Below are 16,373 nucleotides of genomic sequence, written 5' to 3'. Positions count from 1 at the left end.
TCATTGATTAGTAACACTGACAAGGTACCTAAAGGAAATTTCTGTTCTCATCACTGAAAGCTGGTAGCATTAACCCATAACAATGGACTAAAGCCAAGAATGACCATACAGTTAAACATTCCCTCAAAGTTTCCTTTCATGCCCCAAATAGCTACGGAGGATAATTGAAATGTAGTAATGTTTGCTTTGAGTTTTGAGTGAATGGGAACCCGTTTTTAAATCAAGTAAAAAGCAGACAACCAAAACACTCTTTTTAAACTTTCCTCGCTAGATACTCCCCATATCTCAATCAATCAGTAGTATTTATTGAGCACCTATGGTATGCAGAGTACTGTTCTAAGCACTTGGGAGAATACTGCAGAGCAAATGGACATGAACCCTGCTTTCAAAGAGTTTACAATCTTGTAGGGAAGGTATTAAAATCATTTACAGAGAGGAGAAAGAAGGAAGTTGCGTGCTTAAGTAATAAGGTAAGATATGTACATCAGTGCCAAAGGCACAAAAGTCTGGAAGCCGGAAGGTCATGGGTTCTAATTCTGGCTCCGCCACTTGTCTGCTGTGTGACCTTGGGCAAGTCACGTCACTTCTCTGGGCCTCAGGTATCTCATCTGCAAAATGGGGATTGAGACCATGAGACCCACATGGGACAGGGACTGTGTCCAACCTGATTTGCTCATATCCACCCGGTGCTTAGTACAGTGCCTGGCACACAGTAAGCGCTTAACAAATACCACAGTTATTAGCATAGCACCAGTAGGTGTAGAAGCGCTGAAGTGACAGTTGTGAAGATATAACTTGGGGAGATTAGAGATCAATCGGAGAAGGTTTCTTGGAGATGTGATTTCAGAAGGACTCTGAGGATGGGGAGAGCTGTGATGTGTTGGATATGAAGTGGGAAGGAGTAAGGTGCCAACAGGAGGTCAACAGTAGCAGAGACAAGCACAAGGCACAGTGAGTAATAATAACAATAATAATAATAGTACTTGTTTAAGTGCTTACTATGTGCCAAGCACTGTTCTAAGCACCGGGGTAGATACACAGTCCCTGTCCCAGCCGGGGCTCACAGTCTCAATCCCCATTTTACAGATGAGGTAACTGAAGTCCAGAGAAGCAAAGTGACTTGCCCAAGCCCACACAGCAGACAAGTGGAGGAGGTGGGACTAGAACCCATGATCTTCTGACTCTCAGGTCCAAGCTCTGTAAATTACTTTGAAGGAAAGAAGACTGTGAGGTGAGGTGATGTGGGAGAAGAGAGTGGATTGTTAGGAGGGAGAGATCTGATTGAGTGCTTCAAATGGTTGGGAATTTCTGCTAGATGAAGAGAGGAATGGGCAACCATTGGTGGTTTTCGAGGAGTGAAGAAGACATGTTCAGAATGACATTGCTGGAAGCACTGTGAAATATGGACTGGAGAGGGGAGACACTGGAGGCCAGAAGCTCAGTAAGGAGGCTGGTACAGTCGCCCAGCTGGGATATAATGGTTATGGCATTTGTTAAGCGCTTACTATGTGCCAGGCACTGTTCTAAGCACTTGGGTAGATACAGGGTAATGAGGTTGTCCTATGTGGGGCCAACTAGACTGTATGCTCATTGTGGGCAGGGAACATACCCACCAACTCTGTTGTATTGCACTCTTCCAAGCACTTAGAATACTGCTCTGCCCATAGCAAAGCACTCAATAAATATCACTGATTGATAAGACATTTATTTTCTCCTCCAGTAGACTTAAACTCCCTTTAGTTCTCCTTTAGGTGTGCAAGAGTTAGATGCCTGCAATTACCTCAGTGCTTCGCACAAAGGCAGGTTGGTGAGGTAGCTGATGGGAGAGGAGTTTGGAAAGAAGACACCCTTCCGGATGGTCACACGAATAAGGTAGTGGATAGATCTCCATTAGGCCAGTGAATTAAGAATGACAAAAGGAATCTGAAAGATACTGGACCCAAATTCAGATGGGTGACTTGGAAAATTAGCTTTTGTAATGCTCTTGTTTATCCACGATATGACAAGAGGCTGGACCAGGTTGGGGACACTTTGGATGGGGCAGAAGGGATGGATTCTGGGAATGTTGTGGAGGAGAAACAGAATCTGGCAAGAGATTAAATATAGGAGTTAAAAGAGAGGGAGCAATCAAGAATAATCGAAAGATGAAGGTGTTGTCAACTCTGAGGGGAAAGTTAGGTGGAGGAGACGAGTTAGGAGGGAGGATGATGAGTTCAGTTTTAGACATACTGAGCTTGGGTTGTTGGTGGGACAACTGTGTAACGATGTTCTACAGGCAAGAGAGAATGAGAAATTGCAGGAGGAGGAGAGAGGGTGGGGCTAGGCAAGGCAGATTCAGGAGTCATTCACATGGTAGTTAAACACCATGGGAGCTGAAGGAGTGAAAGGGAAAGGGACCTAGGATACAGCTCTGAAGGACACCCACATTTAGGGGATGGGAGGCAGAGAAGGAGCAGCCATATTGTTAGGAGGAGAAACAGGAGAGGACTGAGGAAAACCAGGGCTAGATAGTTTTTCCAACAGGTCGAGGAAGATTAGGACAGAGTAGTCCGTCAGATTTGGCAAGGAGAAGGTTAATGGTCACCTCAGTTCTCAGTAGAGCAAAGAGGGCAGAAACTGGATTGGAGAGGGTCGAAAAGGAAGCCGGAAGAAAGGAAGTGGAGACCGCAAATATGTACTGTTCTTTGGAGGAACACCATGGCCTAGTGGATGGAGCCTGGGGCCTGGTAATCAGAGGACCTGAGTTCTAACCTAGGCTTCACCACTTGCCTGCTGTGTGACTTTGGGCAAGTCACTGCTTGTGCCTCAGTTTCCTCAGATGTAAAATGAGGATTCAACCACAGACAACTTAGTACTAAGCTTAAGCGCTTAGTACAGTGCTCTGCACACAGTAAGCGCTCAATAAATACGATTGATGATGATGATGACATGAGCCCCATGCGGGACAGGGACTGTAGCCGAGCTGATTAACTTTGCTCTAAAACAGTGCTCGATGCAGAGTAAGCACTTAACAAATGCCACAATATTACTGTATACAACGTGTTTGAAGAGTTTGGACAGAGATAGGACAAGGAGGAAGTAAGATACCTGGAGGTTGCTGTGAGATTCAGAGATGGCATTTTTAGGAAAAGGAAGACGAGCATCTGTGAAACAGGGAGTGGAGCCATTAGAGAGCGAGCAGTTGATGATGGGGCTCAGGGAGGGAAAAATGTTTTAGTAAGGAGAAGGGATGGGGTCAGAGCCACGGGGGTAGATTTTGAAACTAGTTGGGCCATTCTCTCTCGAAAAAAGTCTCAGCCTACTTTCTGTTTAATAGAGGTTGCTAATTCAGTGTTGAGGCTCTTAGGTAAGTCGGCTGCTTCGACATACAATCAAAGGAGAGGTACCCCAAAATTTGGGGCCTAAATTGTACGGGATCCAATTATTTATACAATTTATGGGGGAAAGACAAATCAAATCCTATGTTCCTGCACCTTTCCCCTTCAGCCACCAGAGGGAAGATGGAAATCTATTTTTTATTTCAAAGCCTCGCCAGATCAGGTTGGCCAAAGAGTTACTGGGAAAAAGACTGTGGAATTGCATGAATGGCTTAATAGTTGAAGTTTGGGATCTTTCTCCCTCATCCACGGAGGAGAGAATGCCTCAGTTAACGAACCCTCAAAAGGATGGGGCTCCCTGTCCTCTCTGCTGCCGATCCTCATCAGTATTTCACCCGCTTAGAAGGATCTGGAATGGAATTCCTAGAGAAGTGCACCTTCCTGGGGTGGAGGAGGGAGGGCAGATTCAAAACCACTTTGCAGCGACCGAGCCATCTACCTCGGTCATGCACAATATGACTGCATGCATTTTAATAAAACCTGGCCCAATTACTCAGACTCCCCCACTGCAAGCGCCACTCCCATAACTGTGGTAAATAAGGGAGCCGCTGTCAGTCGAAATGTTGTGAGAAAGTCAAACTGTAAGGATCTGCAAGCTACTCTGTCTGGACAGGTGCCTTGGGCTTCCACAGACACCAGCTCTAATCCCCGAGGGCCACAGCAGAGACGGTTGACTCCGAGGGAGGGTGGGTGAGAACTGAGTAAAGTGGAATCCATTTCTGAAGACTTGGAAGGGCTTGAGTATTTTTTATGGCATTTATTAAGCACTTACTATGTGCCAGGCACTGTACTAAGCACTGGGTTAGAGGATAATTGGGTTGAACACAGTCCCACATAAGGCTAACAGTCTTAATCCCCATTTGACAGATAAGGTAACTGAGGTACAGAGAAGTGAAGTGACTTGGGGATAAAGGACTCCAAGGGCTTCCATCTTGAGGGCAGTGTTGTTGTTTTTTAAATGGTATTTGTTAAGTGCTATGTGCCACGTACTGTAGTAAAATAAATAGAATAGATATGTACAAGTAAAATAAATAAATAAATAGAGTAATAAATATGTACAAACATATATACATATATACAGGTGCTGTGGGGAAGAGAAAGAGGTAAGACGGGGGGATGGAGAGGGGGACGAGGGGGAGAGGAAGGAAGGGGCTCAGTCTGGGAAGGCCTCCTGGAGGAGGTGAGCTCTCAGTAGGGCCTTGAAGGGAGGAAGAGAGCTAGCTTGGACACTCATGAGATGACACTCATTCCCTTGGAGAATTCGTTTGCTCCCACGGCTTCAAGTACCAATACTGTGCAGATGATACCCACTGTTGCGTGGGGACCGTCTCTATGTGTTGCCAACTTGTACTTCCCAAGCGCTTAGTACAGTGCTCTGCACACAGTAAGCGCTCAATAAATACGATTGAATGAATGAATGATACCCAAATCTACATCTTCTCCCCTGATCTCTCTCACTCCAGGCTCACATCTCCTCGTGTCTTCAGGACAACTCTACTCGGATGTCCTTCCATCACCTCAAACTTAACATGTCCAAAACAGAGCTCCTTAACTTCCCTCCCAAACCTTCTCCTCTCCCGAACTTGCCTGTCGCTGTAGACTGTGAGCCCACTGTTGGGTAGGGACCGTCTCTATTTGTTGTCAACTTGTACTTCCCAAGCGCTTAGTACAGTGCTCTGAACACAGTAAGTGCTCAATAAATATGATTGATTGATAGTAAGTGCTGGGGTAGATACAAGGTTGTCAGGTTGGACACAGTCTCTTTCCTGTATGGGGCTCACAGTCTTACTCCCCATTTTACAGATGCCTCCCACTTCATTAGTAAAATGAACTCCATCAGGTCTGAGCTCCCCAAAGTCACCCCTCCCTCTTCCCCATCCCCCCCGCCCTCAACCCTCTCCACCACTCTCCCATCCTTCCCAGCAGAATCTTCAGATGAGATCTCCTCCCTCAAGTGCTACTCCATCTACCTCGCATCTTCTGAAAACTCTTGCCCCTTCTCTCCTCTCCTCCTTAACTTCCATCTTCAACCACTCACTCTCCATTGGTTCCTTCCCCTCTGCCTTCAAACATGTCCATGTCTCCCCCATCCTAAAAAAACCCCTCTCCTGACCCCACTGCCCCTTCTAGTTCTCGCCCTATCTCCCTCCTCTCCTTCCTTTCCAAAATCCTAGAACGAGTCGTCTATACTCGCTGCCTCAAATTCCTCAACTCCAACTCTCTCCTAGACCCCCTCCAATCTGGCTTCCGTCCCCTACATTCCACAGAAACTGCCCTCTCAAAGGTCACTGATGACTTCCTTCTTGACAAATCCAATGGCTCCTACTCTATCCTAATCCTCCTCGACCTCTCAGCTGCCTTCAACACTGTGGATCACCCCCTTCTCCTAAAAAAGCTATCCAACCTTGGCTTCACAGACTCCGTCCCCTCCTGGTTCTCCTCTTATCTCTCCGGCCATTCATTCTCAGTCTCCTTTGCAGGATCCTCCTCCCCCTCCCATGCCCTTACTGTAGAGGTTCCTCAAGGGTCAGTTCTTGGTCCCCTTCTGTTCTCTATCTACACTCACTTGGTGAACTCATTCGCTCCCACGGCTTCAACTATCATCTCTACGCCTATGACACTCAAATCTACATCTCTGCCCCTGCTCTCTCTCCCTCCCTCCAGGTTCGTATTTCCTCCTGCCTTCAGGACATCTCCATCTGGGTGTCTGCCCGCCATCTAAAACTCAATATGTCCAAGACTGAGCTCCTTATCTTCCCTCCCAAACCATGTCTTCGGAATTTCCTGTCACTGTAGACAGCCCTACCATCCTTCCCGTCTCACAAGCCTGCAACCTTCGTGTCATCCTCGACTCTGCTCTTTCATTCACCCCACACATCCAATCCGTCATCATAACCTGCTGATCTTACCTCCACAACATCGCCAAGAGCCGCCCTTTCCTCTCCATCCAAACTGCTACCTTGCTGAGTGAACCTTGCTGGTTCAATCTCTCATCCTATCCCTACTGGATTACTGCATCAGCCTCCTCTCTTATCTCCCATCCTCCTGTCTCTCCATTATCTTTGTACAGAAATGCTCTGGACATGTCACTCCCCTCCTCAAAAATCTCCAGTGGTTGCTTGTCAACCTACAAATCAAGCAAAAACTCCTCACTCTTGGCTTAAAGGCTGTCCATCACCTTGTCCCGTCCTACCTCGCCTCCCTTCTCTCCTTCTACAGCCCAGCTTGCACCCTCTGCTTCTCTGTCGCTAACCTCCTCACTGGGCCTTTGTTCTCGCCTGCCCCACCGTCGACCCCTGGCCCATGTCCTTCCCCTGGCCTGGAATGCCCTCCCTCCATACATCCGCCAAGCTAGCTCTCTTCCTCCCTTCAAAGCCCTACTGCGAGCTCACTTCCTCCAGGAAGCCTTCCCAGACTGAGCCCCCTTTTTCCTCTCTTCCTCCCCATTCCCCCAGCCCTACCTCCTTCCCCTCCCCACAGCACTTGTATATATTTGTACAGATTTATTGCTATATTTTACTTGTACATATTTATTACTCTACTTATTTTGTTGATGTGCATATAGCTCTAATTCTATTTACTCTGCTGGTTTTGACACCTGTCAAACCTGTCTACATGTCTTGTTGTCTGTCTCCCTCTTCTAGACTCTGAGCCCGTTGTTGGGTAGGGACCGTCTCTATATGTTGCCGACTTGTACTTCCCAAGCGCTTAGTACAGTGCTCTGCATGCAGTAAGCGCTCAATAAGTACGATTGAATGAATAACTGAGGCACAGGGAAGTGAGGTGACTTTCCCAAGAACACACAGCAGACAAGTGGCAGAGCCGGGACTAGACCCCAGGTCCTTCTAACTCCCAAACCTTTGCTCTATTCACTAGGTTCAGGGGGAGGAATTGGATAATGAGTGTCCTTTTTGGTATAAAGTCTTGTGACAAACTGGAAAACATTCTAGTCATAAAAATATTCCAGTAGTGATGTAAGGGATGTGCATTATAATGCTTAAGGGGCTCACTGGGTGGAGTTCTTCAATAAATTTGACAACTGAGAAACACCAAAACTGGTGAACACAAACCCTGACCTACTCAAAATTCCTGACCTACTTAGGATACTCTTACTGGTCAAAACTGTGGGGCTGAAATTTTTGTCTGTGTCCTCTGCACACTACTAAATTCCTTAAGGGCAGAGGGCCCTATCAATTTTTCAACATGCACGGAATGCGTCCGTTCTTGTATTGTACTCTCCCAAGCACTTAGTCCAGTGCTTGGCACAGAGTAAGCGCTCAATAAATACAACTGAATGAATGAATGAATGCACCCAAGTGTCTGTATACCCCCAAATATAGCTGTGCAAAGGTGTGGGGAGAGAGGTGGGCATAAATGGTTCAGCACACAGATGAACTTAGTTGAGTTGAGACCAAGTTTTGGATCTCCTCTGCTGCCTCCAAAGCCAGCCCATTTTGGACAGAGAGAATCAACGCACGGCAGCAGAGTCACCCTGGCCTGGTAACACGCCCAGATTGAACTGGGCTTCAGTTTCATCCTCTAGACTGTAACCTCGTTGTGGGCAAGGAATGTGTCTATATATTGGAGTCTCCCAAGCGCTTAGTACAGTGCTCTGCAAACAGTACGCACTCAATTAATATGATTGACTGACTTCTTGGAGGTGCTTCCAAACACCTGCGGTATTTTTCCACATCAATCAATGGTATTTATTGAGCCCTTACTCTGTGCAGAGCACTGGGCTAAGCACTTGGGAAAGTACAATACAACACAATTGGAAGACACAATCCTTGCCCACAATGTGTTTACAGTCTAGAGGGGTAGACAGACATTAATATGAATAAATCATTTGTAATATATAATTTAAAGATACTTGTGTAAGTGCTATGGGGTTTGGATGGGATTCATTCATTCATTCAATCGTATTTATTGAGCACTTACTGTGTGCAGAGCACTGTACTAAGCGCTTAGGAAGTACAAGTTGGCAACATATATTCACATGGGATGAATATCTAATGTCCATAAGTCACAGATCCAAGTGCATAATATACCTAGTTATCCCCAGAGCTGCTCAACTACATTTTCCAGAAGCCCATGGAGCAGCTATATAAGAATGGCAGTGCTTCCTATAGTGAGCCTGGACCAACTTCTGGTTCATCCCAGGTTCCCGAGAAGCACCATGGTGCAGTGGAGACAGCACAGGCAGAAGGTCGTGGGTTCTAATTCCGGCCCCGCCACTTGTCTGCCGTGTAACCCTGGCAAGTCACTTTTAACTTCTCTGTGCCCCAGTTATCTCATCTGTAAAATGGGGATTGAGGCCGTGAGCCCCACGTAGGACAGGGACTGTGTCCAACCTGATTATCTCGTTTCCACCCCAGTGCTTAAGACAGTGCCTGGCACATAGTAAGTGCTTAACAAATACCACAATTATTATTAATTATTATGATTACCAGTCTGGGGACTTGAAGGCTGCAGGATGACTTCTGTCTTTGAGCTGACCAAGTCCAGAAGCCTTTGATAAGGATAGTCTAAGACTTCTTCTCTACAACTAAGATGTGCTTGGGCTCCATTCTCAGAAGGCAATGGTTCCTAACATCTTCATTTGCAAATTTGTATCTGTGCATTTTTGATGGGCTGATATGTGTTTTTATCTGAGGTCTAGGGATTCTCTATCAGCTGGTAGAGAAGCAGCAGGGCCTAGTGGAAAGAGCACGGACCCGGGAATCAAAGGACCTGGGCTGGAGAAGCAGCGTGGCTTAGTGTCAAGAGCCCGGGCTTGGGAGTCAGAGGTCGGGGGTTCTAATCCTGGCTCCGCCACTTGTCAGCTGTGTGACTTTAGGCAAGTCACTTCACTTCTCTGTGCCTCAGTTCCCTTGACTGTAAAATGCGTATTAAGACTGTGAGCCCCACGTGGGACAATCTGATAACCTTGTATCTAACCCAGCGCTTAGAACAGAGCTCGGCACATAGTAAACGCTTAACAAAAAAAATTATTATTATTCTAATCCTTGCTCTGCCACTTATCTGCTGTTTAACTTTGGGCCAGTCACTTACTTTCTCTGTGCCTCAGTGACCTCATCTGTAAAATGGGGATTAAGACTGTGAGCCTAATGTGGGACAGGGACCTGATTAAGTGGTTATCGATCCCAGTGTTTAGTGCAGTGCCTGGCACATAGTAAGTGCTTAATAATAATTAATAATAGTTATGGTACTTGTTAAACGCTTACTGTGTGTCAAGCACTGTTCTACATGCTGAAATAGATACAAGTCAATCAGGTTGGACACAGTCACTGTCCCACATGGAGTTCACAGTCTTAATCCCCATTTTTACAGATGAGGTAACGGAGGCCTAGAGAAGTGACTTGCCCAAGATCACCCAGCAGACATGTGGCAGAACTTAACAAATATGTCAAAAAAAAAAACAATAAAAAAACCCAACAGTCTCCCCTTCCCCATTTGGCTAATTGTTCATTGACACAGGAAGTACAAGCTAGGAAGACTGGTTAAAAAGAGCTATAATAACAATAATAATAATAATAATGGTATTTGTTAAGCACTTACTATGTGCCAAGCACTGTTCTAAGCACTGGGGGAGACACAAGGTTATCAGGTTGTCCCACGTAGGGCTCACAGTCTTCATCCCCATTTTACAGATGAGGACACTGGGGCCCAGAGAAGTGAAGTGACTTCCCCAAACTCACACAGCTGACAGGTGACAGAGCTGGGATTAGAACCCACGACCTCTGACTCCCAAGCCCGGGCTCTTTCCACTGAGCCACACTGCTTCTATGCTATGACAAACTATGAGCTATGACAAACGTGTTCCTTTTTTTCCCAGATCAGGAACGGGATCCACTGCTTCTGCATTGTCGACCTGGTGCCTTGAGTGTCTCCAGGGTTTAATAACCCTGACATCTCCATGGCAGCACATTTATTTTTGATGCCATCAACACTTGCTTTTATTTATTTTTTAACTGAGTCCCAAGCTAGTTCTAGAAATTACTTAGCTAATGAACCTGCGTTTGTTATTTTTTCACTGTATTTATTAAGTGCTTACTATGTGCCAGGCACTGGCCTAAGATAGACACACGATAATCAGGTTGGACACAACCCATGTCCCACATGGGGTTCGCAGCCTTAATCCCGTTTTACAGATGAGGTAACTGAGGTACTGACAAGTGACTTGCCCAAGGTCACACAGCAGGTAAGTGGAGGAGCCGGAATTAGAACCCAGGTCCTTCTGGCTCCCAGGACTGTGCTCTATCCACTAGGTCATGCTGCTTCTCATTTGCTCCAAGTGTTTGCTCCAGTCTCCCTGTTAAAAGAATTTCAGGTCACAGAAATCTCCATCCTTAACAAATGTTTAGGCGACCCTTTATTCTGGATCCTGTTTCAAGAACAGCTTGGGCTTTGTCCGCCTACAAACTCACTCCAGGCCCTAATGGTTCTACGTTTTTCTACTCAGGAGCATTTGTTTGACGTGACATCTTATTCTCCCTGCCTCTGGTACATCCATTATGTATCTCTGAGCTCCATGCATTCTTTGCCTCCCTTAAAAATCTCAATGGAAATCATCTTTTTTCCTCCTCTGCCTCAATTATCCTTCAGAATAAGTTTTCATAAGTACGATGGCTACGAGACCTGCGCATTATTCACGGGAGAATGGTTTCATTAGGAGTTCTAAAATAACACTAAGATCCTGAATGATGGTCACAAGTCCTGAAACTACAAAAGAGCAGCCTTTAATTACTGCAGGGGACCTCGAACCTGCGTAATGACCAAAATAAAAAGGCTTGATGTGGGAGGGATTTTGTCACGTGGGGGAATTTCAATGTGGAGTTTCTAGAAGTTCACTGTGGTGTTTTAGAGGTTTTTGAAGTGATCTGATTATACTTGAAGGTTATTTAGAGTCTTGAGATGAATGTGAGAAAATAAAAAGTAAGGAGGTGGCCTATTGGAAAGAGAGCAGGCCTGGGAGTCAGAGGACCTGGGTTCTAATCCTGGCTCTGCAACTTGCCTGTTGTGTGACTCTGGGCAACTCACGACCTTGTGTGCACACTCAATAGGATGTGTCACCTAGGTAATCATCATCATCATCATCAATCGTATTTATTGAGCTCTTACTGTGTGCACAGCACTGTACTAAGCGCTTGGGAAGTATAAGTTGGCAACATATAGAGACAGTCCCTACCCAACAGTGGGCTCACAGTCTAAAAGGGGGAGACAGAGAACAAAACCAAACATACTAACATAATAAAATAAATAGAATAGATATGTACAAGTAAAATAAATAAATAAATAGAATAATAAATATGTACAAACATATATACATATATACAGGTGCTGTGGGGAAGGGAAGGAGGTAAGATGGGGGGATGAAGAGGGGGACAAGAGGGAGAGGAAGGAAGGGGCTCAGTCTGGGAAGGCCTCCTGGAGGAGGTGAGCTCCCAGTAGGGCCTTGAAGGGAGGAAGAGAGCTAGCTTGGCGGATGGGCAGAGGGAGGGAGGGCATTCCAGGCCCGGGGGATGACGTGGGCCGGGGGTCGATGGTGGGACAGGCGAGAACGAGGTACGGTGAGGAGATTAGCAGCAGAGGAGCGGAGGGTGCAGGGAATCATTTTGACCTTGGCTAGGTTTGTTTGTTTTTTGCTTGTTTGGTATTTGTTAAACACTTACTATGTGTCCAGCACTGTTCTGAACACTAGAATAGACACAAGCTAATCAGGTTGGACAGTCCTTGTGCCCCATGGGGCTCACAGTCTAAATAGGAGGGATTGAATCCCCATTTTACAGATGAAGTAACTGAGGCCAGAGAAGTTAAGTCTGCAAACGAGCTCGCTGTGGGCAGGAAATGTGTCTGTTATGTTGTTATAATGCACGCTCCCAAGGGCTCAGTACACAGTAAACAGTAAGGGCTTGCACACAGTGAGCGCTCTGTCTCCCACTTCTAGACAGTGAACCCGTAGTTGGGTAGGGACCGTCTCTATCTGTTGCCGACTTGTACTTCCCAAGCGCTTAGTACAGTGCTCTGCACACAGTAAGTGCTCAATAAATACGATTGAATGAATGAAATACGATTGACTGACAGTTAGCACTCAATAAATACCACTGATTGATTGTCTCCCAAATGACACCATCCTAAGCCTAGTAGCATTTCCAGCTAGGACGGGGAGATGCAATGAGCTTTTGGTTGTAAACGAAGCTGCTTGCCCTTAGGGTTCTGGCCTCCCTCTTCAAGACACTGGACATACCTCTGCCAGACTGACACGAGAGAGAATGTGACTATTATACTGTCATGTTGTACTCTCCCAAGCACTTAGCACAATGCCCAGAACACAGTAAGCGCTCAAAAAATACCACTGACTGACTGAATGACTGAGAGGTTGTGGGGAGAGGGGCTTGGAGCGATGGCGGCTGGGTCTCCTTAACCCTGAAGAGAACTTCCCCAGGGGGGAGAGTGCTAGCCAGTCATGCTAAGGATCAGCAGACGCTCCTCTTTTGGAAAACTGAAAAATAAAACAAGAGGGCTGAGGCTTCAGAAGCAATAATCGCTAACTTGGGGGTGGGGGTGGGGCCTTCTACACGACTGAGGTAGAATCCCGAAACAAGTCCCAGCCGGCACATATTTCGGGAATAGTTTCAGAGGGTGGGATGGATCTCTGGGGGCTTAGGATAAAAGTGGAAGGGGCCGTACCTGGCTTTCATACCCATGGAACACTCGGGCACCATTTCTGGGGGCTTCAGGAGCGGCATGAATACTCTGGACACCCACTGCCACCCTTGGGTGCCATCTTGACAATGCTCCTGCTGCCTAAGAACAGGTGGGCATGGCTGGGGAAGGCGTATGTGTGTGTGTGTGTGTGGGGGGGGGGGTGTTTAGAAAATGTTAGTGCAGATCCAAAAGTAGTGGCACAAAGCTGGAAGTGGGCATTAGTGCCCCCAAAGCGGGTGCCTGGATAGTTTGATGTGCCACCCTTTAGCAAACATGATGAATGCAACTGACCTTTCAGCCTAGATTTTAAAAAAAACAAGTTAACATTTGGGACTGATTCATTTTTGGGAAGCTTTTTCTTCTCACAGGTCAAACATCTTTTGGACTCAGCAGACAGGTTAAGAGATGGAGCCCTCCCTCCAGGCTCGCATCTCCTCCTGCCTTCAGGACATCTCCATCAGGATGTCCGCCCGCCACCTAAAGCTCAACATGTCGAAGACTGAGCTCCTTGTCTTCCCTCCCAAACCTTGTCCTCTCCCTGACTTTCCCATCTCTGTTGACGGCACTACCATCCTTCCCGTCTCACAAGCCCGCAACCTTGGTGTCATCCTCGACTCCGCTCTCTCATTCACCCCTCACATCCAAGCCGTCACCAAAACCTGCCGGTCTCAGCTCCGCAACATTGCCAAGATCCGCCCTTTCCTCTCCATCCAAACCGCTACCCTGCTAATTCAAGCTCTCATCCTATCCCGTCTGGACTACTGCACTAGCCTTCTCTCTGATCTCCCATCCTCGTGTCTCTCTCCACTTCAATCCATACTTCATGCTGCTGCCCGGATTATCTTTGTCCAGAAACGCTCTGGACATATTACTCCCCTCCTCAAAAACCTCCAATGGCTACCGATCAATCTGCGCATCAAGCAGAAACTCCTCACCCTGGGCTTCAAGGCTCTCCATCACCTCGCCCCCTCCTACCTCACCTCCCTTCTCTCCTTCTACTGCCCAGCCCGCACCCTCCGCTCCTCCACCACTAATCTCCTCACTGTACCTCGCTCTCGCCTGTCCCGCCATCGACCCCCGGCCCACGTCATCCCCCGGGCCTGGAATGCCCTCCCTCTGCCCATCCGCCAAGCTAGCTCTCTTCCTCCCTTCAAGGCCCTGCTGAGAGCTCACCTCCTCCAGGAGGCCTTCCCAGACTGAGCCCCTTCTTTCCTCTCCCCCTCGTCCCCCTCTCCATCCTCCCGTCTTACCTCCTTCCCTTCCCCACAGCACCTGTATATATGTATATATGGTTGTACATATTTATTACTCTATTTATCTATTTATTTATTTATTTTACTTGTACATTTCTATCCTACTTATTTTATTTTGTTGGTATGTTTGGTTCTGTTCTCTGTCTCCCCCTTTTAGACTGTGAGCCCACTGTTGGGTAGGGACTGTCTCTATGTGATGCCAATTTGTACTTCCCAAGCGCTTAGTACAGTGCTCTGCACATAGTAAGCGCTCAATAAATACGATTGATTGATTGATTGATTGAGATGACAGTAGCATTCCACAAGGAAGAGCATACCTATTTTCAGAACATACCTTCACCAGTGGGTTAATAACACCAACATTAGGACTCACGTTAAATACTTTGTTGAAGTTGGTTTCTCTGTTGACTAATTCCAGTTGATAAAATTTCTTGTCATCCTATGAGCAAGAAGAGGAGGTATCCTTTAAACATTCTTAGGAAAGCAAATATTTTACGACAAATTTTATATATATGTCCTTTTCATTCATTACCTAAAATGAAGAAAGTTGTCATGAACTGCAAATAAAATACACATATACGGTGTCCCTGGAGAGGTTTATTGCCCAGAGAAGACTACAGTGCTTTAGTTTCTTGTGACTTTCCCACCTTTCAACTTCAGTGCCTCTCCTCAGGCTGATTCTCATTCTCATTCTCTCATTTATTAAAAATAATCATTGTGGTATTGTTCCGCGTTTACTATGTGCCACAAACTGTACAAAATGCTGGGGTTTTTACAATGGAATCAGGTTGGACACAGTCCCTTGTCCCATATGGGGCTCACAGTCTCAATCCCCATTTTACAGATGCAGTAACTTAGGCACAGAGACTGTTAGCTCATTGTGGGCAGGGAGTGTGTCTGTTTCCTGTTGTGCTATGCTCTCCCAAGCGCTTAGTACAGCGCTCTGCAAATAGTAAGTGTTCAGTAAATATGATTGATTGAATGAATGAATGAAAGTGACTTCTCCAAGGTCACCCAGCAGATGAGTGGCAGATCCGGGATCAGAACCCACGGCTTTTTAACTCCCGGGCCCAGGTTCTATCCACTACACCATGCTTCTTCTTCTTCAGCTCTACCGTCTGCATGGCTCAGATAATCAATCAATCAATCAATCATATTTATTGAGTGCTTACTGTGTGCAGAGCACTGTACTAAGCGCTTGGGAAGTACTGACTGTGGGTCCCTTTCGGTGCAGACCAGAGCTCGGCCTAAGTTGATCCCTAGGGCTCCTAGGTACACCCCTTTAACCGGGCTGCATGATTCATTCATTCATTCAATAGTAGTTATTGAGTGCTTACTGTGTGCAAAGCACTTGGGAGAGTACAATGTAACAACAAACAGACACAATTCTGCCTACAATGAGCTCACAGTCTAGAGGGGGAGGCAGACATTAATATTAAATACATAAGAGAGCTATATAGATATATACATAGGAGCTGTGGGGATGGGAGGGAGGATGAATGAAGGAGCAAGTAAGAGTGGCACAGAAGGGAGTGGGAGAAGAGGAAAGGAGGGCTTAATCAGGGAAGGCTTCCTGGAGGATGGTCCAGGGGGCACACAGGGCTAGGGCCCCCCAGGCAGGTGGAGGAAGGAGGCCCCACTCTTAGGCCCGTGCACGTTTACACAGTGGAAAAAGTGTTTGGCTAGGAGGCTTTTAGACCGTCTTTTAGACTGTGAGCCCACCATTGGGTAGGGACTGTCTCTATATGTTGCCAGTTTGTACTTCCCAAGCACTTACTACAGTGCTCTGCACATAGTAAGCTCTCAATAAAAACGATTGATGATGATGATGATGATGAGGCTGGAGGGATTGGTCACCGGATGCCGGAGACCCACCTTCCAAATGGACGCATGGCCTCTGTGAGGCAGCGAGATCTAGTGGACAGAGCACAGGGCTGGGAGTTAGAAGGACCTGGGTTCTAATCCTGGCTCTGAGACTTGTCTGCTGTGTGACCTTGGGCAAGTCGCTTCACTCCTCTGTGCCTCAGTTACCTCA

General features: G+C 46.7%; 1 protein-coding gene across 7 annotated transcripts in view; it reads right to left on the bottom strand.

Moving 5' to 3' along the window:
* Positions 1 to 16,373, bottom strand: part of FAM184A (family with sequence similarity 184 member A) — a 124,252-nt gene that overhangs the window by 3,380 nt on the left and 104,499 nt on the right. For all 7 annotated transcript variants that reach the window (XM_038766733.1, XM_038766758.1, XM_038766741.1 and 4 more), the window contains one exon: positions 14,673 to 14,777. In XM_038766733.1, coding sequence (XP_038622661.1) covers positions 14,673 to 14,777 — 105 coding nt within the window. Of the gene's footprint in view, positions 1 to 14,672; positions 14,778 to 16,373 lie in introns of those variants that run through there.

This window comes from Tachyglossus aculeatus, chromosome 2, assembly GCF_015852505.1.
Source record: "Tachyglossus aculeatus isolate mTacAcu1 chromosome 2, mTacAcu1.pri, whole genome shotgun sequence".
Taxonomy (NCBI): domain Eukaryota; kingdom Metazoa; phylum Chordata; class Mammalia; order Monotremata; family Tachyglossidae; genus Tachyglossus; species Tachyglossus aculeatus.
The sequence above is the reverse complement of the archived record's forward strand: the minus strand, read 5'-3'. Positions and strand labels throughout refer to the sequence as shown.